This window comes from Dipodomys merriami, unplaced genomic scaffold (assembly GCF_024711535.1).
Source record: "Dipodomys merriami isolate MVZ:Mamm:240054 unplaced genomic scaffold, mDipMer1.0.p SCAF_70, whole genome shotgun sequence".
Lineage (NCBI taxonomy): Eukaryota > Metazoa > Chordata > Mammalia > Rodentia > Heteromyidae > Dipodomys > Dipodomys merriami.
This window is the reverse complement of record NW_027206291.1, coordinates 5,522,931-5,549,886: the sequence shown is the minus strand read 5'-3', so window position 1 is coordinate 5,549,886 and position 26,956 is coordinate 5,522,931. Positions and strand designations below refer to the sequence as shown.

General features: G+C 50.5%; 2 protein-coding genes across 3 annotated transcripts in view; one reads left to right on the top strand and one right to left on the bottom strand.

Annotated features, from left to right (window-relative positions):
- Scamp4 (secretory carrier membrane protein 4) overlaps window positions 1-15,348 on the bottom strand; it is a 46,086-nt gene extending 30,738 nt beyond the window's left edge. The window contains exons 1-2 of one of the 2 annotated variants that reach the window (XM_070008639.1): window positions 15,062-15,348; window positions 14,424-14,602 (exon numbers count right to left, since the gene is read on the bottom strand). The gene's annotated coding sequence lies outside the window, so the exon portion shown is untranslated. The remainder of the gene's footprint in view (window positions 1-14,423; window positions 14,603-15,061) is intronic. The other variant, XM_070008638.1, reaches the window with a different exon arrangement.
- A 175-nt stretch (window positions 15,349-15,523) lies between these two features.
- On the top strand, window positions 15,524-25,984 carry Abhd17a (abhydrolase domain containing 17A, depalmitoylase). The gene is made up of 5 exons (XM_070008627.1): window positions 15,524-15,669; window positions 21,844-22,416; window positions 23,362-23,556; window positions 25,231-25,410; window positions 25,493-25,984. Exons 2-5 carry the CDS (start codon window positions 22,085-22,087, stop codon window positions 25,716-25,718), a joined length of 933 nt encoding a protein of 310 aa, XP_069864728.1. The 5' UTR covers window positions 15,524-15,669; window positions 21,844-22,084; the 3' UTR covers window positions 25,719-25,984.
- The last annotated feature ends 972 nt before the right edge of the window (window positions 25,985-26,956 follow it).

Here is a 26,956-nt window from a genome sequence, read left to right as displayed (position 1 = left end):
TGGCTTTGAACCGTGATCCTCAGATCTCAGCCTTCTGAGTAGCTAGGATTACAGGCGTGAGCCACTGGCACCTACCCATTGAGATTCTTATCTCCAATTAACCACTCAAAAACTGAAGTGGTGCTGTGGCTTAAGTAGTAGAACACTAACCTTGAGCATAAAGAGGCTCAAGGACAGTGCCCAGTCCCTGAATTGAAGCTCTACAACCAACAAGAAAAAAAAAAATAAAGGAAAAGAAAATCAGGGGGCTGGGAAGGTAGCTCAGTGGTAGAGTGCATGCCTTGCAACCATGAGGCCCTGGGTTCGATTCCTCAGCACCACATAAACAGAAAAAGCCGGACGTGGCGCTGTGGCTCCAGTGGTAGTGCGCTAGCCTTGAGCTGAAGAACTGAGGGACAGCACCCAGACCCAGAGTTCAGGCCTTATGACTGGCAAAAAAAAAAGAAAATCAGCACTTTTTTTGGGCCATCAACACTGTGTCCAGCCGTACTGGGCACACCTGCCAACTCTACCATAGTAACAGAGATTGCTTCTTTTTGGTGGTGGTTCTGGGACTTGAACTGGCCTAAGAGCTATCCCTGAATTCTTTTTTCTTTTTCTTTCTTTATTTATTTGTGGGTTGTAGGGCTTGAACTCTGGGCCTGGGCACTTTCCCTGCACTCTTCAGCTCAAGGCGGGAGCTCTACTGCTTGAGCCACAGCACCACTTCTGGTTTTCTATTGGCTTATTGGAGATAAGAGTCTCAGGGACATTCCTGCCTGGGCTGGCTTTGAACCGCTATCCTCAGATCTCAGCCTCCTGAGTAGCTAGGGTTATAGGCGTGAGCCACTGGTGCCTGGCTTATCCCTGAATTCTTTGCTCAAGGTTAGCACTCTACCACTTTGAGCCACAGCTCTACTTCTGGTTTTCTGACAGTTAATTTGAGATATGAGTCTTATAGACCTTTCTGCCTGGGTTGGCTTTAAACTGTGACTCTCAGATCTCAGACTCCTGAATAGCTAGGATTACAGGCTTGAGTCACAAGTGCCCAGCTGACATTGCTGCTTCTTCTTTTTTTATTTTTTTGGGGTCCAGTTGTGGGGCCTGAACTCTGGGCCTGGGCGCTATTCCTCAGCTCTTCAGCTCAAGGCTAGCGCTCTACCACTTGAGCCACAGCGCCAGTTCCGGCTTTTTTGTTTTTGCTTATGTGGTGCTGAGGAATGGAACCCAGGGCCTCATGCATGCAAGGCAAGTGCTCTACCACTGAGCCACCTTCCCAGCCCCTGACATTGCTTCTTTTTTTTTTTTTTTTTTTTTTGCCAGTCATGGGGCCTGAGCTCTGGGCCTGGGTGCTGTCCCTCAGCTCTTCAGCTCAAGGCTAGCGCTCTACCACTTGAGCCACAGTGCCACTTCTGGCTTTTTCTGCTTATGTGGTGCTGAGGAATTGAACCCAGGGCCTCTTGCATGCAAGGCAAGCACTCTACCACTGAGCCACCTTCCCAGCCCCTGACATTGCTTCTTAAAAGTGACATCACCCTACCCTTGGGGGGAGAAAAAGCCAGGTTCCTGAATACTAGGTACTCAGGAAGCTGAGAATCATGGTTCAAAGCCAGCCCAAGCAGAAAAGTCTGTGAAACAATTTTATTTTTGTCGGTCGTGGGGCCTGAGCTCTGGGCCTGGACACTGTCCCTCAGCTCTTCAGCTCAAGGCTAGCGCTCTACCACTTGAGCCACAGCGCCACGTCTGGCTTTTTCTGCTTCTGTGGTGCTGAGGAATCGAACCCAGGGCTTCATGCATGCAAGGCAAGCGCTCTACCACTGAGCCACCTTCCCAGCCCCTGGTTTTCTCTTTTCTAAGGCCAGTCATACAAATCTAATCCTACTCATCTATCCATCTTGGAGTAAAACCTGATATCCTTTTCTGATAGTAGACCCTGAGACCTCCTCTGTCCTGAATTACAGAGGAATTCATGCACTGGTCAAGAATAATCTTGGGGTGGGGGTGAGGGCTGGGAAGGTAGCTCAGTGGTAGAGTGCTTGCCTCACATACATGAGGCCCTAGGTTTGATTCCTTAGCACCACAGAAGCAGAAAAAGCCGGAAGTGGCGCTGTGGCTCAAGTGGTAGAGCACTAGCCTGGACCTGAAGAACTGAGGCACAGTGCCCAGCCCAGCGTTTAAGCCCCATGACCCCCAAAAATAAAGGAATAAGAAGAAGAATCTTAGAGCTGGGCTCCTGTGACTCATGCCTGTAATCCTAGCTACTCAGGAGGCTGAGATCTGAGGATCACAGTTCAAAGTCAGTTAATTGAAACTTTTCAATTAACCACCAGAAAACCAGAAGTGACACTGTGGCTTAAGTGGCAGAGTGCCTTTCTTGAGCTGAAGAGCTGAGGGACAGTGCCCAAGCCCAGAGTGCAAGCCCTGTGACCCCCCCCCCACACACACAAAAAAAAAAAGTTTATTTATTTATTTAGCCAGTACTAAAATTCAGTCCTTGAACTCAGAGCCTTGGCACTGTCCTAGAGCTTCTTTTGCTCAAGGCTAGCACTCTACCACTTGAGCCATAGCACCACTCCTGGCTTTTTCTGTTTTATGTGGTACTGAGGAATCAAACACAGGGCTTTGTCCATGCTAGGCAAGCACTCTACTCCTAAGCCAAATTCCCAGTCTCTTAAATAATATTTTTATTTTTATTTTATTTTTCTTGGTCTGGACCTGGGTATGGTCCCCAGCTTCTTTTGCTCAAGGCTAGAGCTTTACAACTTGAGCCACAGCCCCACTTCCTGTGTTCTGATGGTTTACTGGAGATTAGAGTCTCTTGGCCTTTCCTGCCCAGGCTGCTTTGAACAACAGTGTTCAGATCTCAGTCTCCTGAGTAACTAGGATTACAGGAGTGAGCCACTGGAGCCTGGAGACTTTCTACTTTGTTTTGTTTTTTTGGTTGGTCATGGGGCCTGAACTCTGGGCCTGGGTGCTCTCCCTCAACTCTTTAGCTCAAAGCTAGCACTCTACCATGAGCCACAGCGCCACTTCTGGCGTTTTTCTGCTTATATAGTGCTGAGGAATCGAACCCAGGGCTTCATGCATGTAAGGCAAGCACTCTACCACTGAGCCAACTTCCCAGCCCCGACTTTCTACTTTTTTTTTTGGCTGGTCGTGGAGCTTGAATTCTGAGCCTGGGCACTGTTCTGAGCTCTTCAGCTCAAGGCTAGCGCTCTACCACTTGAGCCATAGCACCCACTACCAGCTTTTTCTGTGTATATGGTGCTGAGGAATCGAACCCAGGGCCTCATGCATGCAAGGTAAGCACTCTACCACTAAGCCACCTTCCCAGCCCCGACTTTCTACTTTTTAAAAAGCAAATTTAAGCAGGGCTCTGGTGGCTCATGCCTGTAATCCTAACTACTCAAGGGGCTGAGATCTGAGGATCTCAGTCTAAAGCCAACCCAGGCAGGAAAGTCCCTGAGACTTTTTTTTGGGGGGGGGTCGGTCATGAGGCTTGAACTTTGGGCCTGGGCACTTTCCCTCAGCCTTCAGCTCAAGGTGAGCACCCTACCACTTAAGCCACAGCTCCACTTCTGGCTTTCTAGTGGAGATAAGAGTCTCTCACACTTTTCTGCCCTGGCTGGCTTTGAACCGTGGTCCTCAGATCTCAGCCTCCTGAGTAGCTAGGAATACAGGCGTGAGCCACTAGCGCCCAGCTGTCTGGGAGACTATCTCCAATAAGCCACTCCGAAAACTGGAATTGGCACTATGGCTCAAGTGGTTGAGCACAGCTTTGAGCAGTACCCAGGCCTAGAGTTCAAGCCCCACGACTGGTGGGGGTGGGGGGTAGCAGAAAGCTGGGGTTGGGAATGTGACTTAGTAGTAGAGTGCTTGCCTACCATGAATGAAGCCCTGGGTTTGATTCCTCAGTACCACATAAACAAAAAAAGCCAGGAGTGGCACTTTGGCTCAAGTGGTAGAGTGCTCACCTTGAGCTGAAAAGCACCCAGGCCTAGAGTTCCGGTCCCACCACTGACAAAAAAAAAAAAAAAAGGCTCAGGGACAGCCTTAAGGCCCTGAGTTCAAGCCCTATGGCGGAAAAAGTAGAATATAGCATCCTACCTGCAAAGGTCATCCTGAGATTGACTTTTTTTTTTTTTTTGGTTGGTCATGGGGCTTGAACTCTGAGTCTGGGCACTGTCCCTCAGCTCTTCAGCTCAAGGCAAGCGCCCTACCACTTGAGCCACAGTGCCACTTCCAGTGGCACTTGGATATGAGTTTTAGGGAGGGACTGGGAAGTTGGCTCAGTGGTAGAGCGCTTACCTTCATGCTTGAGGCCCTGGGATCCATTCCTCAGCACCACAAAAGCAGAAAAAAAAAAATCCAGAAGTGGCTCTGTGGCTCAAGTGGTGGAATGCTAGATTTGAGCTGAAGAGCTGAGGGACAGTGCCCAGGCCCACAGTTCAAGCCCCAAGACCGGACCCAAAAATAAATAAATAAACAAAATAAAAAAAGAGTCTCAAGGACATTCCTGCCCAGGCTGGCTTTGAACCATGATCCTCAGATCTCAGCCTCACAAGTACCTAGGATTACAGGCATCAGTCACTGGCGCCTAGCCTGAGATTGACTTTATTTTTTGTCAGGTTGCCCTTCCAAGAGCTAAGTGATCTCTTGAGACCCCACCCACTTCAGATATGTGCACTAATCCCTTCTCGAGCAGAGTCATGTGGTGACAACCTAAGACAGGTCCAGCCCCTAACCTTAGAACACTACTACATTGGAACCAGGTATGTAGCTCATGAGCCTTTGGGGGCTCTGAGATGTAGCTTAACCATAGTCCCCTTGAGTCCTAATCGCCACATTGGTTCAGAGTAACCCTCACCTATTTTCCTGCAGCTTCCCAGAAAACTACAAATAGACAAAAACTCAAGTGGAATCCAGGGACCGACTGGAGCAGGACTCTGATATCAGCTTGAGATAAATCAGGTACATTCCAGAGAAGATGAAGTCACCTTTATTCTAAACCAACATATGTGCCTTTTTTTTTTGCCAGTCCCAAGGGCTTGAACTCAGGACCTGGGTGCTGTCCCTGGGCTTCTTTTGCTCAAGGATAGCACTCTACTGTTAGGTTTTTAAAAAGAGGTAGCCGAGTAAGAACTGCACCACGCACGTGGTATTTAGGTAAGGGGTAGGTTTATTCAGTAGACCTGCTGGGACCAGGCAAGGTTGGCACTCCACGTGGCTGGGAAAGGCCTGGGAATGAGAGAGAGCTGGGAAGAGAGGAAAGAGAGAGAAAAGAGCAGAGAGAGGGGTAAGAACAGTAGCACTCACGTGGTATTCAGGTAAGGGGTAGACCTGCTGGGACCAGGCAAGGTTGGCACTCCACATGGCTGGGAAAGAGAGAGAGCAAGAGAGCAAGAAAAGAGCAGCAAGAGCTAGAAATGAACAGAGAGAGAAAAAGAGGGAGAGTCTGGGCCTGGGCTAGCCCTTATGTAGGGTATGGGTGGGGAAAGGTGTGGCCACATCAAATTCAGATGTGACCTCAGCGGATGCAGATGTGACCTCTTCCAGGTGTCCCAGTTGCCTAGGTAACGCAGGTACTGGGTGGAGACTTTGCTGCGAGGAGGGTGGAGTCTGCTCGCCATCCAGGAGCAGACCTTACATCTACCACTTGAGCCACAGCACCACTTTTGGCTTTTTCTGTATATGTGGCACTAAGGAATCAAACCCAGGGCTTCATGCATGCTAGGCAAGGCCTCTACTATTAAGCCACATTCCCAGCCATATGTTGCCCCTTTTTATGATCCATTGAGCCCCTTGGCCTTGGGACCACTTAGATCTTCAGGCCAATGCTCAGCCTGTAATCTTTGGTACTTAGAAAGCTGAGATTTGAAGCCGGGCATCGGTGGCTCATGCTTGTAATCCTAGCTACTCAGGAGGCTGAGATCTGAGGATCACAGTTCAAAGCCAGCCCGGGCAGGAAAAGTCCCAGAGACTCTCATCTCCAATAAACCACTAGAAAACCCGAAGAGGCGCTATGGCTTAAGCGGTAGAGTGCTTGCCTTGAGCTCCAGAGAGGCAGGGACCGTGCCTAAGCCCAGAGCTCAAGCCCCATGATCGCCAAAAAAAAAGCTGAGATTTGAGAATCACAAATCAAAGCCATCTGGGTCAGTACATCTCCAATTAACTACATAAAAACTGGAAGTGGAAGTGTGGTTCAAGCAGTAGAGCATCAACCTTAAGCTAAAAAGCTAAAAGACAGGGCTAGGAATATGGTTTAGTGGTAGAGTATTTGGTTGCCTAGCATGCATGAAGCTCTGGTTTTGATTCCTTAGTACCACATAAACAGAAGAAGCCAGAAGTGGCTGTGGCTCAAGTGTAGTATGCTAGCCTTGAGCAAAAGAAGCTCAGGGACAACACCCAGATCCTGCATTCAAGCCCTAGGACTGGCAAAAGAAAAAAGCTAAAGTACAGTCCCCTGAGTTCAAGCACAGGAAACCCACCCCTCCACCCTAAAAATAAACCACCAAAAAAACAATTTTTTTTTTGTTGTTGATTGGGGGGTTGAACTCTGTGCCTGAGCGCTCTACCACTTGAGCCAGAGTGCTACTTCCAGTTTTCTGGTGGTTAATTGGATAAGAGTCTCACGGACTTTCCGTCCTGAGCTTCCTTTGAACTGCTATCCTCAGATCTCAGCCTCCTGAGTAGCTAGGATTACAAACATGAACCACCTGTGCCTTGCCACAAAAAACATTTTTGTCACTAAATTTCCAATAAATTGTCTTCTGACAATCCTGGATCTGTCTGCCTTTCCTTCCCTTCAGCTCCAAGAGGATATTTTTTTGGAACACAGTGAACTATATTGGGTGTTAGGAAAATGGAGAACAGAAAAGGAATAGGCCAGACTGGATCATCAACAGGCTAGGACTGTTTATTGCCAGTGTATGGAGGTTCTTAGAGGAGCTGGATTTGAGGTCTGGCTTATATGGGTCTTAACAAGGGAGCAGAAAATAAAAAAATAGGCTGTGGTCTCCTGGGGACCAAGAGCCATGTCCTTGGCCAGAGCCACAGTGGAATGCTTCACCTGCAGTGTGGAAGCTATTGTCTCCTGGGGGCTACGATCAGAATGGCCTGCCTGTGCACAAGTATGTGAGCTTGCACCTGGTGCTTTGCTTGACCTGGCAGAATAAGACAAGAGTCAATTCTTCCTTGGGTTTTTTGTTTTTGTTTCTTTGTTGCTAGCTCTGGGCCTTGAACACAGGGCCAGGCATGGTCCCTGAGCTTCTTTTGCTCAAGGCTAGCACTCTACCACTTGAGCCACAGTGCTGCCTCTGGCCTTTTCTGTGTATGTAGTACGGAGGAATTGAACCCAGGGCTTCATGCATGTAGGCAAGCACTCTACTACTAAGCCACTTTCCCAGTCCCCATTGGGTTATTTTATTTTGTTTGTTTCTTTTCTTTTGGCAACACTGGGATTGAACTGAGGGTTTTGCACTTTCTAGGGAGATGCTCTAAGAGTTTTCTGGTGGTTAATTGGAGAATAGAGTCTCATGGAGTTTCCTGCCTGGGCTGGCTTTGAACTATGATCCTTAGATTTCAGCCTCCTGAGTAGCTAGGATTACAGGTGTGAACCACTAGCACCTGGCTATCTATTTATCTTTGTGCCAGTCCTGGTTCTTAAAGTCAAGAGTCTGGTCACTGTCTCTGAGCTTTTGTGCTCAACACTAGTTCTCTACTACTTGAGAACATCTCCAGTTCTGGATTTTTGGTTTATAGGATTATAGGTGTGAGCCACCAGGGCTTGGCATTACGAAAGAACTTTACCAGAGCTACCCCTCCACACTTCACCATCTCCCAAACCAAAATCTGTACTTTTTCTACCTGGCTGGCTGGCTGGATTTTTGAAGCCTACTTCTGGGTAGCAGGTGAGGGCATTCCCAGAAGAGATTCCTGCTTGGGGTGTGGGGCTGGATTCCACAATACAAAGGCCCTCCACCCTGAGGTTGGGAATCATGCAATTCCTGGAAGGTCTTAAGAGAACTGAAGCCAGTGGAGGAGGAATTTGCCTGTTCTACCTCATGCCTGCCTGCTGGAATTTTTTCATCTCCCCCTAATTGTCTCAAATTGTCTTCCACAGAGGGCGCATCAAGGACTGAGCACCTAATTGCATAGTTCAGCTCTAAATTAAATCTCCTATACAGTCAGTTCTCTAGGCAGGTCTCACAGCTGTGGATTAACTACCTAGTGACTAAAATTATTTTTTGGCTACTGAGTCATGCTCTTATTTGTATTTGTTTGTTGTGTGTGTGTGTGTGTGTGTGTGTACACACATGCGTACATGTATGTTCACATGCTTGTACTAGGGTTTGAACTCAGGGCCTTGTGCTTTTGCTTAACTTTAGGTCAAGGCTGGTACTATACCACTTTAGCCATAACTCTACTTCCAGCTTTTTGCTGGTTAATCAGAGATGTTTGGAGTGATCAAAAAAATTTAGTACCTAAACACAGAGGAATTTTACATAGCCATTAGAAAGACTATTATGTCATTTGCAGGGAAATGGATGCACCTAGAAGAAAATATCATAAGCCAAGCTTCAGAGAGGTAAAACTGCATGTTTTGATGGGCGCTGGTGGCTCACGCCTGTAATCCTAGATACTCAGGAGGCTGAGATCTGAGGAGCGTGGTTCAAAGCCAGCCCAGGCAGGAGAGACCATGAGACTCCTATCTCCAATAAATCACCAGAAAACCAGAAGTGGCACTGTAGCTCAAGTGGTAGAGCGCTCGCCTTGAGCTGAAGAGCTGAAGGACAGCGCCCAGGCCCAGAGTTCAAGCCTCACGACCGACAAAAAACAAAAACAAAAAAACTGCATGTTTTCTCTCTTATGCAGAAGCTAGATCTAATATATACTGGAACATGGTAAATTATACAGGACTCCAGATAGTCACACACAGTGAGACCAAAGGAGGATATTCTCAGGAGAGAAAGCACAAAGGAGTGATTGCCTCTGTGCCTCTGATCATATAAATTAATATTTATCAAAATGAACTCCAAGAAATGGAAACAAGAGGTTTTTGTTTTCTTCTTATCTTTTTGTCTTGTTTATTCTTTTTTTTTTTTTTTTTTTGCCACTCATGGGGCCTGAACTCTGGGCCTGGGTGCTGTCCCTCAGCTCTTCAGCTCAAGGCTAGCGCTACCACTTGAGCCACAGCGCCACTTCTGGCTTTTTCTGCTTATGTGGTGCTGAGGAATGGAACCCAGGGCCTCATGCATGCAAGGCAAGCACTCTACCACTGAGCCACTTTCCCAGCCCTGACTTTCTACTTTTTTTTTTTTTTTTGGTCGGTCATGGGGCTTGAACTCTGGGCCTGGGCGCTGTCCCTCAGCTCTTCAGCTCAAGGCGAGCGCTCTACCACTTGAGCTACAGCGCCACTTCCGGTTTTCTGGTGGTTTATTGGAGATAGGAGTCTCATGGTCTCTCCTGCCTGGGCTGGCTTTGAACCGGGATCCTCAAATCTCAGCCTCCTGAGTATCTAGGATTACAGGCGTGAGCCACTAGCGCCCGGCTCGACTTTCTACTTTTTAAAAAGCAAATTTAAGCAGGGCATTGGTAGCTCATGCCTGTAATCCTAACTACCACTGAGCCACCTTCCCAGCCCCATTTTGTTTATTCTTTTAGCTGTCTTGGGGAAGGGGAAGTAGGGAAACAAATAGAGGGACAAAGCATTAACAAATGCTATAGTTTAAAAAAATGTATGTATGGGCTGGGAAGTTGGCTCAGTGGTAGAGCGCTCACCTTGCATGCATGAGGCCCTGGGTTCGATTCCTCAGCACCACATAAGCAAGAAGAAAAAACCCGGAAGTGGCACTGTGACTCAAGTGGTAGAGCGCTAGCCTTGAGCTGAAGAGCTGAGGGACAGCGCCCAGGCCCAGAGTTCAGGCCCCACGACTGGACCAAAAAAAAAAAAAAATGTATGTATGTATGTATGTATTTTTGCCAGTCCTGGGGCTTGAACTCAGGGCCCGGGCATTGTCCCTGAGCCTCTTTGTACTCAAGGCTAGCACTCTACCACTACTTGAGCCACAGCTTTTTCTGTTTATGTGGCACTGAGGAATCAAACCCAAGGCTTCATGCATGCTAGGCAAGCACTCTACCTCTAAGTCACATTCCCAGCCCAGCCCAGCCCTATACTTTTTAATCATTATTAGAGAGTATAATCCTCCTTGATCTTTTTCTTGCTGTGCTGGGCATCCTAAGCAAGCACTCTGCCCCTGAGCCACACCCAGCCAGAGGTCATGTGCAGTTGTTACTGCACACTGTCTAGGTTTGTGCAAGCACACCTGTGGTGTTCCCATGTGAAAGGCACACCTGACCTATAAACCAGGAACCATGTCTGCTGCCACACAGGAGCTAGATCCAGGCCTGGCCTGCCCTTTTCCATCTTTACTTCGGAACCCAGTATTTGATGGGGGGAAGGAGAGAGAGTGGTGGGTCAGTGTCTGCCTGTGTAGATAGGAGAGGGGCTAGGTCTGGGGCTGGGGTCTGGGGGAGTCCTCTGGACCTCCTATATTCCATCTGATTCATAGCCTTCCCTGCTCCCACCTCTATTCTGCTGGGCTCTGGTTCTATTTTAAGATGTCCCCCACTTCCTTCCTGGTCAGCAGGAACCTACTTCCTGACCAGGTCTCTCTCTCTCTCTCTCCTTTCTCCTTTTCTTCTCTCTTCCTTCTCCATTCTCTCCTTTCCTCTTTTTTTTTTTGGCCAGCCCTGGGACTTGAACTCAAGGTCTGGCCACTGTCTCTGAGTTTCTTCTTGTCTCCTTACTCCCTCCTCTCTCCTCTCTCTTTCTCCTCTCCCCCTCTTCTCTTCCCTCTCCCTCCTTTCTCCTCTCTCATCCCTCTCTCTCCTGTCTCCTCTCTTCCTTTCTTTCTTTTCTTTCCTTCCTCTACCTATCTCTCTTTTCTCCCTTCCCTTTCCCCTCCCTCTCCCTCTCCTTGAAATAATCAAATCTTCTTCTCCTCCTCCTCCTCCTCCTCTTCCTCCTCCTCCTCCTCCTCCTCCTCCTCCTCCTCCTCCTCCTCCTCCTCCTCCTCCTCCTCTTCTTCTTCTTCTTCTTCTTCTTCTTCTTCTTCTTCTTCTAATTCTTCTTCTTCTAATTCTTCTTCTTCTTTTGCCAGTCAGTCCTGGGTTTTAAACTCAGGTCCTGGGCATTGTCCCTGAGCCACTCTGTGCTCAAGGCTAGTGCTCTACTAACTGAGCCACAGTGCCACTTCCAGCTTCTTCTGTTTATGTGCTACTGAGGAATCAAAGTCAGGGTTTCATGCATGCTAGGTAAGCACTTTACCACTAAACCCCATTCCCAACCCCAGACATCAATTCTTTTTTTAAATTTTTATTTATTTTTTATTTTTTATTTTTTTTATTGTGAAAATACTGTACAGAGGGGTTACAATTACATGGTCAAGATAATGAGTACATTTCTTTTCTTTTTTTTTTTTTTTTTTTGTCGGTCATGGGGCTTGAACTCTGGGCCTGGACGCTGTCCCTCAGCTCTTCAGCTCAAGGTGAGCGCTCTACCACTTGAGCTACAGCGCCACTTCCGGTTTTCTGGTGGTTTATTGGAGATAGGAGTCTCACGGTCTTTCTTGCCGGGGCTGGCTTTGAACCGTGATCCTCAGATCTCAGCCTCCTGAGTAGCTAGGATTACAGGCGTGAGCCACCAGTGCCCGGCATGAGTACATTTCTTATCAAGCATTGTAGCCTCCTCCTTTGTTTCCCTTTCCCATCCCTTCCCATCCTCCCCCCCCAAGCCTCCCCGTGGCCCCCCCAATTCTTTTTTTTTTCCCTCCAGGGCTGAGGACCGAACCCAGGGCCTTGTGTGCGCTGGGCAGGCGCCCTTCTGCTGCGCTAAACCCCCAGCCCCCACAGACATCAATTCTTTAATGCACAGTGTCTTCCAAGAAAAGCCTCCCACCTTCCAGAGTGGACAGGAGGGGCTGGGAAATGGGGCTTAGTGGTAGAGTGCTTGCCTAGCATGCATGAAGCCTTAGGTTCAATTCCTTAGTACCCATAGAAACAGAAAAAGCTGGAAGTGGTGCTGGGGTTCAAGTGCTAGCCTTGAGCAAAAGAAGCTCAGGGACAGTGCCCAGGCCCCGAGTTCAAGCTTCAGGACTGGCAAAAATTAAAAATTAAAAAAAAAAGAATGGTGGGGCTGTGTGGCAGCTCATGATACCACCCTGGCAGAAGTGGGCAGATCTGAATTCTGGGGATGCTTATCTACATCTGTATTACATAGGAAGAACCCCATCTGGACAGAATGCACGGAAGCAGAAACAGCCAGGTCCTGAAAGTCCCTTAGTAGAAGGTAGCTCCCTAAAAATAAACTTTCTCCCCTGCTTTTTTTTTTTGTGGGGGGGGTCTGGTCTGGTCATGGGGCCTGAACTCTGGGCCTGGGCGCTGTCCCTCAGCTCTTCAGCTCAAGGCTAACGCTCTACCACTGGAGCCACAGTGCCACTTCCGGCTTTTTTTCTTTTTGCTTATGTGGTGCTGAGGAATCGAACCTCAGGCATGCAAGGCAAGTGCTCTACCACTGAGCCAACTTCTCAGCCCTCGCTTTTTTTTTTTTTTGGTGGGGATGACCAGTTGTTTCTGTGATTTGAGCTCAAGATACTTGCAAGGCAGGTGTTCAACTGCCTGAAAAACATCTCCAGTCTTTTCATTTTTGCTTTAGTTATGTTTTTTGGATAGGGTCTAAAGTTCTGCCCGGGGACTAGACTTGGACTTTGATCTTCCTATCAATAGCTCTCATATGGCTGGGATGTCAAGGATATGAACCACCATGCCTAGCTTATGTATTGAGATGGGGTCTTGCTAACTTTTTGTTCTGATTAGCCTCAAACTACAATTCTTCATATTTCTGCCTCCTGAGTAACTAGGGACTACAGGGGATCATAGGCATGAACTACCACTTATAACTATATTGTCATCCAGTTAATAGGAAGCTTGAACTAGGGTTCTGTTAGGTCTGCCTGGGGAAAAAAATGATTGGTTGCTAAACCTGTCACTTCAGTGCCTGGGACTGGAAGTGTCCTGTGACCCTACCCCATGAGCAGACCTAATTTAGGTATGGAATAGCATGGGCAGGAAGCTGCCATGCCACGTGTCTCCATGATCCTGCCCTGTGTCCTTTCCTGGCTTGTCTCCAGTCATTATGGCATCCCAATTTAGCTCTCCACTGGAGCTGAATTGGTTTATTGGAATTGTTTTTGTTCTTTCTTTCCTCTCTGGCCTGTTTCCTAACTGTTTTATATGTATTTGAGGGCTGCAGTCCTTTGTAACAACTGGCTGTCTGTGGCCTGCAAACTGTGTAATAAAGACTTCAATATTCCATTTCCCAACATGTGGCTTCTGACATAATTCACGTTATAACACTAGCAACTATGGGAAGGCTAAAATAAGCTTATCAGGTTCAGGAACATACTTGGTTACTATATCTCTAACCATCAAAGCCAGACTGGCAGTGTGGCTCCAGCAGCAGCAAGTAAGCACAGCAAGTAAGAGTGTGAGGGATTGAGTTCAAACCCTGGTATTGGCAGCATGCATGCATACACACATAAGGCAGGAAACAGGTGGCTCGCCTGTAATCCTGGCTACTCAGAAAGCTGAGATCTGAGGATTGTGGTTCAAAACCAGACCTAGCCAGGCGCAGGTAGCTCACACGTGTCATCCTAGCTACTAAGGAGGCTGAGGTCTGGGGATCACAGTTCAAATCCAGCTCAGGAAGGAAAGCCCATGAGACTCCTAATCTAGTGAAGCACTGGAAAACTAGATGTGGCGCTGTGGCTCAAAGTGGTAGAGTGCTAGACTTGAGCTGAAGAGATGAGGGACAGTGCCCAGGCCCAGAGTTCAAGTCCCATGACCAACAAAAAAATCCCCAAAAACAAAAAATAGAAAACAAAAAAACAACCCAGCCCTGGCAGGAAAGTCCATGAGATGAGACTCTCCCCCCCTCCCCTCCCCCCATCATGGGGGCTTGAACTCTGGACCTGGGCACTGTCCCTCAGCTCTTCAGCTCAAGGCAAGCGCCCTACCACTTGAGCCACAGTGCCACTCCCAGTTTTCTGATGGTTCATTGGAGATAACAGTCTCATGGGCTTTGCTGCCTGCTCTGGCTTTGAACTGCAATCCTCAGATCTTAGCCTCCTGAGTAGCTAGGATTACATGCGTGAGCTACTGGCATCTGGCTCAATGCAACTCATCTCTAGTTAACCATCAAAATAAGATGGAAGTATATTTGTAGCTCAAATGGTAGAGTGCCAGCCTTGAGCAAATAAAGCTCAGGGAGAATGTCCAGGCCCTTAGTTTAAGCCCCAGAACTGGCAAAAAAAAAAAAAAAAAAAAAAAAGCAAAATACCCACACCAAATGAACAAAAATTAAGACAGAAAGATAGTGTCCTTACCGAAAGTGTCCCTATTCAAAGTCTCATGAGGCCTTCTTCCATCTTTGTAAGATCTATCACAGCTTTGGGAATTATCCTCATTCTTTGTGCTAATTCATCCATTGAGTCATCTGGCAGCATGGAGAACAGTTGAGGACACCGTGGTGACGAATATATGGTCCTTGCCCTGGGAGGATGATCTAGTTAAAAGTCAGGAGAAAGGGACAATAAATTAAAAAAATCAATAAAATGGTTGTGGTGAAGGATTGCAAGGTAAAATGAATAGAGTGAGGCTGGGTGTGGTGGTTTACAACTGTAATTCCCACTACTCACAAGTTGGGAGTATGGAGAATCTGTTTTAGTTTAGCTCTGGCAAAAACATGAAATGCTATTTGAAAAATAAAACACAGTTGTGTGCTTATGGCTCACACCTATATTTCTAGCTACTCAGGAATCTGAGAATCAAAATTTGAAGCCAATCCAAGTAGAAAAGTGAGATTCTCATCTCCAATTGACCAGCAAATGCTGACTTTCCTGATTAGGCCTCCCAAAAGAATACTAATCTTCTCTTCTTCTCTTCTCCTCTTCCCCTCCCCCTCTTCCTCCTCTTCCTCCTCTTTTCCTTCTTCCCCTCCTCCTCTTCTTTTTGGTGTCCTTACTGGGAATTGAATTCAGTCAGGGTCTGGGTGCTGTTCAGAAAGTTCTTTTCCTGAAGGCTAGCGCTCTACGACTTGAATCACGGTTCCACTTCCGACTTTTTTGGTAGTTTATTGGACAAGAACTTTCCTACCCAGGCTGGCTTCAAACTGAGATCCTCAGATTTCGGCCTCCAGAGTAGTTAAGATTACAGGCGAGAACCACCGGCTCCAGGCTTTCACTCCCCATAGATTTTTTTTTCTTTCGTAGAAGTACCTAACCCTTCCTCACTCCTCCAATCGAGTTCGGCTTCCGAACTAGTGAAAGAAGTAAGAATAAATGACCTCCGAGGGCAGACTCCACCCATCGCGCCAGACCACGCCCCCAACAAGTCCCGCCCCCATCCCAGTTCCCACTTTCGGAGTGTCCAGCGCGCCTGGCTTCTCGCGCATCTCGCGCGTCACTTCCGGGGCGGTTGTAGAGCGAGGCTGATTTCCGCCCGCAGGTTAGCGGCGGCGGTGGCGGCGGCGCAGAAGGCTGGGCCTTTGCGCCGCGGGGCCGACGGACGCACCGGCGGGTCTCTGGGAGCCATGGAGCGTGGTCCCGGGGCCGGGGAGCGCGGGCCCGGGTGGTGAGTGGCGGGCAGGGCGGCGTAGGTGTGGGCCTGGCCGTTTGGGAAACCATGCCCGGTCGCGCGGCTGGCGCAGCTGGGCTGGATGTCCCTAAAATCCACGCATTCCCGGGAAGGCCGCGGGTCTTGCCCGACGTCCCCGCACTGAGGACTAGGACGCGTCGCGACCTGCAGCCAAGCCTTGGCCTCCGCCTCCCAGCCCTCGCTGTGAGGCGACCTTCTCTCCTTTTGGGGACGTGGCCCTGGCTTGGAGGAGTTGTCCCGGCCGAGCCGCAGACTGTTTGTCACCCATCCTGATAGCCGGTCTCCTTCTTCCAGCCCTCTTCGGCATCTTGTGCCCCTTGCCAGGCTCTTCCTGTGGGCTGGTACCCGGCGAATCTGCTCTCGAGCCTCCAGATCCAATCTGTTTCTCTAGGTGCAGCTAGAGTTCACTCCATAGCCTTTCACCTAGGCTTCCATCTGGGTTCAGAACTCCTCCATAGCTGTTTGGCCCAGGATGAAGTACTGACAGCAGCCGCGCTCAGGGGTGCTGCTGAAACAGACCCTGGTTTCTTCTGGGACCTCTCTCTTACTTTTTGTGCCACCGCGTTCCCTAGTCAGGAGCCTGCAGGTCTTGGAATTATCTGCCACTTCTGGGTTTAGCCCTTATTCTTCCGCCTGTCCGTTCTTCGCACCTAGCCACTCCTTTTCATCCTTCTGCCTGTGCCTTCCTCCAGGAAGCTTCCTCACTGGCTGGCTGAGTGAGGTGCCATCACAGCCCTGCATATGTAGGTCGTCTTAGTGTTAAAGTTGCCTGATTGCTTGTTGGTCCTCTGAATGCCAGTGGTGATGTGGGGCCTGGCTGAAAGGATGCCCAGTTATGTGCTGGTGGGCACCAGGGGTTGGGTGTCCAGTAAGTGAGGGTTCTGGGGCACTGCCCAGTTTGACTCTTTAATGGGATGTAAGAAATCTCAGATGTCTGTGGTCCCCTAAGAAGACACCAGGACCCCTCCCTTTCAAAGTTACACACCCAAAAGGCTTTCCCTTTTCTCTTGCTGTTCAACAAATTGCTGCAACCACCTGCTTGGTGGTTGTAGTTGAGGGGCAAGGATCTGTTTGGACATGGGAGTTGGCAACCAATGCTGTGGAGATGAATCTAGAATTATTTGCTCATGTTTAGGGTTAGCCTAACAGAATGCAGAGTAAACAGGCACACTGGACCTAGGATTGGACCATTGAGCAGATCAGTGAGGCTGGGAGTGGCTGTTCTGTGTGCTGGTTGTTCTGAGTTGATTTCTGTGTGGCTAACAGGAAACTGAAGCCTTGAGGTAGGAGGGGGTCTAGTACAAGATGAGTGAGACCCAGAGCTTGTATGAACTGGATTTAAGTCTAGCAGGATGTGATCTTTTTCTTTTGTTTTCTTTTTTTCCTTCCCTTTCCTTCCTTCCTTCCTTCCTTCCTTCCTTCCTTCCTTCCTTCCTTCCTTCCTTCCTTCCTTCCCTTCCCTCCCTCCTTCCCTCCCTCCCTTCTTTCCTTCCTGTTGTTGGTTGTGGGGCTTGAACTCAGGGCCTGGGTGCTGTCCCTGAACATTTTACTCAACCACTTCCAGTTTTTGAGTGGTTAATTGGAGATAAGGGTCTCACAGGGACTTTTCTGCCAGGTTTAGCTTTGAACTGAGATTCTGAGATCTCAGCCTCCTGAGTAGGTAGGATTACAGGTGTGAACCACTGGCACCTAGCGATCTTTTTCTTTTCTTTTTGGTAGTACTGGGGCTTGAACTCAGTGACTAGGCACTGTCCCATGTTTCATAGCTTTTTTTTTTTTTTTTTTCCTTTTATCTGTCGTGGGGCTTGAACTCTGGACCTGGGCTCTGTCCCTCAGCTCTTCAGCCCAAGGGCTAGTGCTCTACCACTTGAGCCATCGTGACACTTCTGGGTTTTTGAGTGGTTTATTGGAGATAAAAATCTCATGGACTTTCCTGCTTGGGCTGGTTTTGAACCATGATCCTCAGATCTCAGCCTCCTGAATAGCTAGGATTACAGGCGTGAGCCATCGGCGCCTGGTTCTCACAGCTTTTTGACTCAAGGCTGTTGTTGTTCTACCACTGGGGCCACTGCTCTACTTCTGGTGTTTTGCTGGTTAATTGGAGAGTGGTTAATTGGAGTCTTGTGGACTTTTTTTTTTGCGCTGGTCCTATGGCTTGAACTCTGGGTCTGGGCTCTGTTCCTGAGCTTCTTTGCTCAAGGCTAGTGCTCTCCACTTGAGCCACAGCTTCACTTCCGCCTTTTTCAGAGTATTTTATTGGAGGTAAGAGTCTCATGGACTTTTCCCGCGTGAGTTGGCAATCCTCAGATAACAGCCTCCTGATTAGCTAGGATTATAGGTATGAGCCACTGGCACCCAGCTTCTCCTGTACTTTTCTGTCAGAGTTGGCTTTGAACCATGATCCTCGGATGCTAAATAGCTAGGGTTACAGGTATTGAGCCACTGGAGACTGGAGGAGATATGATCTTCTTGAGAGTAGTGAGAGGCTACAGAGTACCCAAAAAGAGAGGTAGTATGATGAGGTTTGTGCTGTGGGCAGCTGTGGAGAATGGGCTGAAGTGAGGTTATGCTGATAAAGAGAAGACTAAAGAGAGCTGAGAGGCTGGGAATGTGGCTTAGTGGCAGAGTGCTTGCCTAGCATGCATGAGACCCTGGGTTTGATTCTTCAAGACCATATAAACATAAATTAAATAAGTAAATAAATGAAATTTAAAATAATGAAACAAAAAGCTGAGAAGTACAGAAATGGAGGTGGAAACCAGGTGGGAATGGTGGGAAACAGTCAGCAAGCCTAGGGATTTATGGAACTGAACCAAGAGGGTGGAAGTTAGTGTTAAGAGTTGATACTTGCCAGGTACCTGTGGCTCATGCCTAAAATCCTAACTACTCAGGAGGCTGGGATCTGAGGATCCTGGTCCAACCCAGGCAGGAAAGTCTGTTGAGACTCTTCCCCCACCTCCCATCCCCCTTTCAGTCCTGAGGTTTGAACTCTGAGCCTGTGCACTGCCCTTCAGCTATTCAGCTCAAGGCTAGCGCTCTAACACTTGAGCCACAGCACCACTTCTGGTTTTCTGGTGGTTTATTGGAGATAAGAGTCTCACAGAGTTTCTTGCCCAGGTTGGCTTTGAACCGTGATCCTCAGATCTCTGCCTCCTTAGTAGCTAGGATTACAGGCGTGAGCCACCGGTGCCCAGCTGCTGTGACTTTGAGACTCTTTATCTCTAATAAATTACTCAAGCCTGAAGTGGCTCTGGGGCCCCAGCTGTAGAGGGCTAGCCTTGAGCAAAAGAAGCTCAGGGACAGCATCCAGGCTGAGGTCAAGCCCTAGGACTGGCCAGAGAGAGAGAGAGAGAGAGAAGGAAGGAAGGAAGGAAGGAAGGAAGGAAGGAAGGAAGGAAGGAAGAGTTAACACTGAGCAACAGCATCTCATGCCTATAAGCCTAGCTACTCAGGAGGCTAAGATCTGAGGATCGCTGTGGATCATAGTTCTAAGCCTTTTCTGCCCAAGCAGAAAAGCCTGTGAAATTGTTATCTCCAATTAACTACCAAAAGGCTGGAAGTGGAACTCTGGCTCAAGTGGTGGAGTACTAGCTCTCAGCACAAAATGCCCAGGTCCTGAGTTCAAGATCCAGTATTGACACTGAAAAAAATAAACTTTTAGAAAAGAAAAAAAGAAAGAGGCTAGGAATGTGGCTTAGAGTGCTTAGAGTGTTTGCCTAGCATGAAGCTCTGGGTTTGATTCCTCAATACCACATAAACAGAAAAAGCCAGAAGGGGCTCTGTGGCTTAAGTGGGAGAGCACTAGCTTTGAGCAAAAGAAGCTCAGGGACAGTACCCAGGTCCTGAGTTCAAGCCCCAGGACTGTGTTTAAAAAAAAAAAAATTATAGCCGGGCGCTGGTGGCTCACGTCTGTAATCTTAGCTACTCAGGGGGCTAAGATCTGAGGATTGCGGTTCAAAGCCAGCCCGAGCAGGAAAGTCTGCAAGACTCTTATCTCCAATAAACCACTCAGACAACCAGAAGTGGTGCTGTGGCTCAAGTGGTAGAGCGCTGGTCTTAAGCTGAACAGCTCAGGGATAGCGTCCAGACCCAGAGTTCAAGCCCCACAACCGACCAAAAAAAAAATTACACTCATGTTTTTGTTTATTTGTTTTTTGTCGGTCGTGGGGCTTGAACTCTGGCCCTGGGCGCTGACCCTTCACTCTTCAGCTCAAGGTGAGCGCTCTACCACTAGAGCCACAGTGCTACTTCCAGGTTTTCTGAGTAGTTTATTGGAGATAAGAGTCTCAGGGAATCTTGGCTGTGTATACTAAATGGTATTGATTGGTAGACTAAAAAAAAAAAAAAAGAGTCTCAGGGAAGCTGGTGGCTCACACCTGTAATCCTGGCTACTCCGGAGGCTGAGATCTGAGGATCTTGGTTCAAAGCCAGCCCCGGCAGGAAAGTCCATGAGACTCTTACCTCCAGTAAACCACTAGGAAAACCGGAAGTGGTGCTGTGGCTCAAGCTGTAGAGCAAGACAGCGCCCAAGCCCAGAGTTCAAGCCCCATGACCGACCAAAACAAAAAAAAAAGTCTGGGACTTTCCTGCTCAGGCTAGCTTTGAACCATGATCCTCAGATCTCAGCTTCCTGAATAGCTAGGGTTATAGGCGTGAGCCACCAGAGCCTGACTACATTCATGTGTTTAGTTTTGGGAGGCCCAGAGGCCTCTTTCCTGTTTCCTGTCTCTCAGCCAGGCCTACCTTCTAGACTGTCAACTCCTCCAAGCTCACCTGCATACATGAGTGTTGCCTGATGGTCACTGACTTCACCCACTCCATACCACAAGCTCCCCAGTCATAACAATCCCAAGTGTCCCTAAGCATTTCCTAGTGTTTCCTGTGGAGGGGAAAATAATTCTTTTTGAGAACTAGTCTGATAGACTCCCATAAGAAAAGTGCTTGAACATAAGATTTACATTCTACCTCAAAGTGGGATTCCTTGTTGCCTTCCTTGTATCTGCCCTGGCTTTCACAGTTCTGCTCCCTCTGTCTCCTTGGGTCTGACTGTCTCCAGCCCCTGACCCCACATCTCAGATCTACAGGGATTAGGTGTTTCTGAGCCCCTGAGCTGTGTCCATGGGTCTACAGCTCCTTGTGTACGTACCCACATGTGTCCCCATCTGCCTGACCCATGTCTAGTAGTTTTCAAATGCTGTGACCCAGAATCCAGTGTGTATGAGGTGTTCTGTGGCTGATGTGGAGCTGTGAGCATCTCTTGCCCTCTTTCCAGTCTGGGAGGGAAAGCATCATCAGCGAGTAGATCTTTATGGAACTGTTTCTTCCTATGTGTTTAGCAGCTCTGCACTTGATGGAAGTTGCCTTGGCCACTCAGTTCTTGTCAGTTTGACATGTTTCATGTTGTCTTGTAGCTCTGAGCCAGGTCTCTTGTCTACCATTTCACTGTCCTCCTCTCATGTACTCCCCTATGAGGCAGGTGAGGAAATGGCCAGGAAGGGCCAGTGACTGGCCCAAGGTCATGGATAGAGCCCCCGGTCCCCTTGACCTGCACCTGCAATTCTGCCTGGCCTCAAGCACAGGGAAGAACTATTGTCTTTGTTCAGTGGGGCCTTCAGAGTCTGAGTTGTATCCTGTCTTTGTTCCCAGAGCTGTTGTTTGTTGTTTCCTCTGCTGGGCTCCTCTGTCTCTGGATACCAAGGGCCTGTGATCAGGCGCAGTGCCACAGTGGGATGAGATCCAGTGGGCACTTGGGTCCCTTCAGTCTGAGACTTGTGCCTGCCTCTGCCACTTGGTGGAGGCCAATGAATCCTTGCCTAGAGCTGGGCCTGGGGAAGGGACTGGGCAGCAGTGTGGAAGAGGCCAAGGGGAACAAAGCCTCCCTGAATCCACAGCAGAGACTGATGGATGGTGAGGCTGGAGTGGGGCAGGGATCTGATGGCCAGCATTCCCTGTAAGCCATACATGCTGACAGATGTCGATAGCCCCTTCTCTCCAGGGGATGGGGTTGGGCCAGACCAGAAGGATGAGATAAAGTTGTGGGGAAAGGCCAAGAGGATCAAGAATCCACAGGATTTGGGACACACCTTCCTATCTGCATAAAGTGGGGCCCCAGCCTCCTAGAAGGAACCTACATCTTGGTGTCTCCTGCAGGGTTACCCACTGCACAACGTGGAGACCTGTGGCTGTGAGGCTCCTGGGGGCTTTTCTTGGACCACGATGGGGCTGGGCTGCAGCCTCCTAACAGGGCTCTTGTCTAGGGCAGTAGCCCAGGAGGCACCCTCCCCACTGCCCCCTCCTCGGAGCACCCCTGCATCTTCTCTGCTGAGCCAGGCCAGGTGGCATTGTTGGTGGGCTTCCCAAAGGAGGCCCCGCTTGGGGCCTGGCACCCGCCATGAACGGCCTGTCGGTGAGTGAACTCTGCTGCCTCTTCTGCTGCCCACCGTGCCCTGGCCGCATCGCTGCCAAGCTCGCCTTCCTGCCACCGGAGCCCACCTACTCGCTGGTACCTGAGCCTGAGCCAGGGCCTGGTGGGGCTGGGGCTGCCCCCTCCGGGTCCCTGCGGACTTCCGCTGGCACCCCAGGGCGCTGGAAGATCCACCTGACTGAGCGTGCTGACTTCCAGTACAGCCAGCGGGAGCTTGATACCATTGAGGTCTTCCTGACCAAGAGTGCCCGTGGCAACCGCATCTCCTGCATGTACGTGCGCTGCGTGCCCGGTGCCAGGTGAGAGGCAGAGGATGTAGGGATGGGTGGGAGCAGTGCTGGCCCAGGGCACACTTGGCACAGTTGGATGTGGCTGCCTAGTGGGTCAAAGCAGAGTTGGGAAGGTCATCCCAGTATGGGTGCAGTGTCCTGTTCTCCCTCTTTTGAAACATCGTGCCCCTTCCATGTGCAGCCATCTCTAGGGAGGCCCCTCAGCTCCTTTTGTGGGTGAGGACATGGAGGCCCAGGGGTGACTCCTCTTGCCCCTTAGGGCAGGCAGGCTAGGTACATGCAGTGGCCCAACCCCATAGTGGCAGCCTTGCCACTTGTTCTTGTTTTTTTCTGGACCCAAGCAGAGGCAGAACAACAGGGCCTTGCACAGATGGGCCCAAAGGGTAAGCTGGTGCTGTTGGAGGAATCTCATTGGGCAGGGCCAGCCTGACATTTACCCTTGGCCTGACCAAGGACAAGTCCTTGGCTGGCTATAGGTCTCACAGGATGGCCACAGCCTCCTGTGAATAGGATTTTCCCTATTCATTTGTTGGAGGCAAAGGGACTTCTGGCGCTCCAGGACACTGGTAGGCCTACCAGCCAAGCATTGTGGCCCCAATTCTGAGCCCCAGGGGCTATGTAGGCCCCTCCAGGAGAACTTGAAAACTAGAAGTAGCAGCTGTCCAGTGGGGCTGGAGGTGGTTAGTGGCTGTTACAGAGCCCTGAGCTCACTGGGTAGGGTCACCAGGATGGTCACAGTGTTCTCAGACAGGACCACCACAGTAGGAGGGCCTGCCACTCGGCTTTCTGGCCCAGATGGCTTCTTCCTCAGCCAGTGCTATTTGCCTTTTCTTCTGGGAAGCTGGACAGCCTTCCTCACCTCTTTACTGGCTCCATGGCCTCTTTGGAAGGAGGAGGTGACAGGCATTGTTGGTGTCCTTGTGGACTATGCCCCTGCCCTCACTTGTCCCCCAGGTACACGGTGCTCTTTTCTCATGGCAATGCAGTGGATCTGGGTCAGATGAGCAGCTTCTACATTGGCCTGGGGACCCGCATCAGCTGTAATGTCTTCTCCTATGACTACTCCGGCTACGGTGTGAGCTCAGGCCGGCCCTCTGAGAAGAATCTCTATGCAGACATAGATGCTGCCTGGCAAGCACTGCGTACCAGGTGAGGGTCCCAGGCGGATGGGATCACCCTGTCTGGGTGTTCCTCAGGGAAGTGATTGCTTTCCTGGAGAGAAGTGCCACATAGAATGGAGGCACATCTCTTACAAGGATCCTTAGAAGAGGGTGAGCAGCTCTCCTGGGTTCTTGGGTCTGTCCACAGGGTGGTGAGATTTCTCCACCTGGCTTGAAGGCTGGCAGAAAGATATGCATGACTGTAGAGCAGTGGGCAGGTTGGGCTGGAGGGTTTTCTGTAGCTTGATGCCTGGGTTAACAGATATGGGCCCCAACTTAAACCTGAGGTCAGGGCTGGTCTCAACTCTAGATTTCTCCTGTGGCTGATTTGCTCAGATCCTGCCTTCCTGGTACCTAGATCGTAGCTGTCCCCCATACTGCTCTCATGCTGGCTCATTGATGCAGATCCTATCCCTAGTGTCCACAGAGCATGGTGCAGTGTCATTGCTGCTGTGGGATGAGAATGACCTACCTGTGGCCTCGTGCCCGCTCAGAGGTGCCTGCCTTGGTCCTTCTGCCCTCCTGGCTCACCTCCCACAGGACTCAGATGCAGCTCTGAGAAGTCTGCTGCCCTGGTTGCCCTGGTGATATACCTAGCACTCCTGGTGCAAGTCTGGGAGTGGGTCTCCTGGCTCCACTCTGGCACTGAGGAACTGTCTGAGCTTCTCCACCTGTGGTGCTGGAGTACATGCCCTCAGTTTTCTTGGCCCCTTTGTGTGCCCACTGCTTGTAGCATGGAAATCACACTCACTGTGGACTCAGCTGTCCTCCAGGGACTTTTCCCCTTGGCCTCACAGCTGTGAGTTGGGGGAGGTTAGAGGCTGGGACAAAGCTATGGCAGTTGGAGTGCTTGCTTTGGATGGTGACAGGGCTGGGTTTGTGCCCAACACAGTGGTGGCTACAGTGGCCAAGAAACCAGGGAGGTTGAGGCAGAACTGGGACCCAGGACATCTGGGTCTGGACTAGGACTGGATGGACAAGGTGATGGAGTCAGACTGCCCAGCACAGGCAGAGTGGCAAAGTGGGTGTGTCTGCTGGTTAGGAACAGGCCTAGATGGGAGATGGAGTCAGTGAAGTGCTGGGTGATCCCAGCCAAGGCAGGCAGGCTGCAGTGACCTGCTAGGGTAAGGAAAGGCTGGGGCACCAAAGTGTGGCTGGGCTTGGCAAAGGTGCCTAGTGCCTGGAAACGGTTACGAAGGGTGGGAGGAAAGGGCAATGGCATCCACTTTCTGCCATCAGCCTTGCAGTGGTCAGTAATTGTACCAAACCTTGAATTGGGCACAAGGAACTTGGTGGACTTTCAAACTAGGTGGATATAGCCAGGACACAGTTGCTTAAATTCTCCACTCCCTGAGATGGTAGGGAAGAGGTGCCCTGAAGAAGCATGCCTGTCCCCTGAAGAATGCTGAAGTAGATTTGGTGTGGGGAGAGAGGAGAGAGGAGGTGGGGTGACTAGGAGCAGGGACCCTGCCCTGCAGTCCCTTCACTAGCAGTTCTCTCTGGGTCCTGTGATCCCAGTAGTCAGAGAAACCAGCACCCTATCCCCCTCTGTGGGGCAGAGGGGGTGGGGGGAAGGATATGTGGGTCTTGGGTCTAGCCTTGTGTGCCCTGGGAGCTGCCTGGAGCCTGCTGAGCTTGTTGACTCTGTCCTGGCTACCACCAGGTATGGCATCAGCCCAGATAGCATCATCCTGTATGGGCAGAGCATTGGTACGGTGCCCACAGTGGACCTAGCTTCACGCTATGAGTGTGCTGCCGTGGTTCTGCACTCACCGCTCACGTCAGGCATGCGTGTCGCCTTTCCGGACACCAAGAAGACCTACTGCTTCGATGCATTCCCCAAGTGAGCGCCTGTTGCTGGGAGGTGGGGGTGGGCTGGGTGCAGGGCACTAAAGTCTGACTGTCCTGCCCCTTCCCTTCCACAGCATCGAGAAGGTGTCCAAGATCACTTCACCTGTGCTCATCATCCACGGCACGGAGGATGAGGTGATCGACTTCTCACATGGGCTAGCGCTATATGAGCGCTGCCCCAAGGCTGTGGAGCCACTGTGGGTGGAGGGTGCTGGACACAACGACATTGAGCTTTATAGCCAGTACCTAGAGCGCCTGCGCCGCTTCATCTCCCAGGAGCTGCCCAGCCAGTGTGCCTAGTCCACCGACTCGGCACCGCATGACCTGCTCCGCCCCACCAGGACCTCAGCAATAAGGTGGCTGCAGGACTCGTCCCCTGCCACAGCCCTGGGGGCTGCATGTGGACCCTCTGGTTGCCCAGGCCCCCCAAGCAGTGGGCAGGTGGCCCAGACCCTGCCCCGGCCCAGGGGCCACGGACCAATGTACAGGTGACAGAGCTATGTTCTCTTTTCCTTATGGAAACAAAAAGAAGACGTGAAAACAAAAATTAAAGGTTTAAGATTTTAGGGCTCCTGTCTTTATCATAGCTGGTGTATTTTCCCGGGTCTTGACAAGCTACAAGACCCTGCCATCTGGAGGGCTTAAACATGCACCTCTTGTGCCTGTCTCTTACCTTCCTGAGGGGTAGGAGTGGCAGCTCTGGGCCACTAGGGAATCCCTTCTCCAGGGCCACCCTGGGCTATTGCATTTCCCTCTGGGGGACCAGACCCTGGCTGTGGTCTCTGGCAGCTGCTCACCAGTCCTCTGGCACCATGTGCACACAGATGCTAGGTACCCTGGCCAAGCTGCCTTCTTCCAAGTGCAGAGCTGAGGCGGTGGCAGGCCAGTGCAGTCATCCCAGCTGGCCTGGGAACTGGTGGCTAGGCACACCTCTGCCTAAGACCCAGTTCTCCTTCTCCCACACCCTTTCCTCCAGGCACAGCTCAGGGCCTCTGAGTCTCGCCCTCCAGTGGGTGTGCGGTGAGTGTGCTGTGAGGGTGGGCAGATCCAGCCTCCAGACCAGAACCCCCTTGCCTGTCTTGGCCCTGCTAGAGGCCCCTTTAGGGGTGGGTGGTGCTCCAGCCTGGGAGCCAGCAGACAGGCTGACGTCCTGAGAGGCTGTGCGGAAGTGGTATCCCAGCCTCCGGAAATGGAGGCAGTGGCAATGCAGCCACCCTGGGTGGGTGGGGAGGTGGCAGGTCCCGGTAGGTGGTAGTTACTCCAACCTTTCCTCTGGGGCCTAGCGCCTTGCCCTTGCACCATTGCCTGGAGAGCCTGTCCTGTGCAATGGGGAAGTGCCAGGATGGGGAGCCGGGGGTGCGGGGGGGGGCAGAAGCTGAGCCACAGCCTCTCTGAGCTACAAGTCTGGGGTGTCTCCTTAGTCTGGGGCCTTGGGAACAGAACAGCCCTGAATCAGGGAGGGTTCCCTCCTCCCCTCTGGCCTTAGGTCCTTTGGGCAGGCAGAGGTGCTGTCCCTGCGCCTGGTCTGTGCAGTGCTT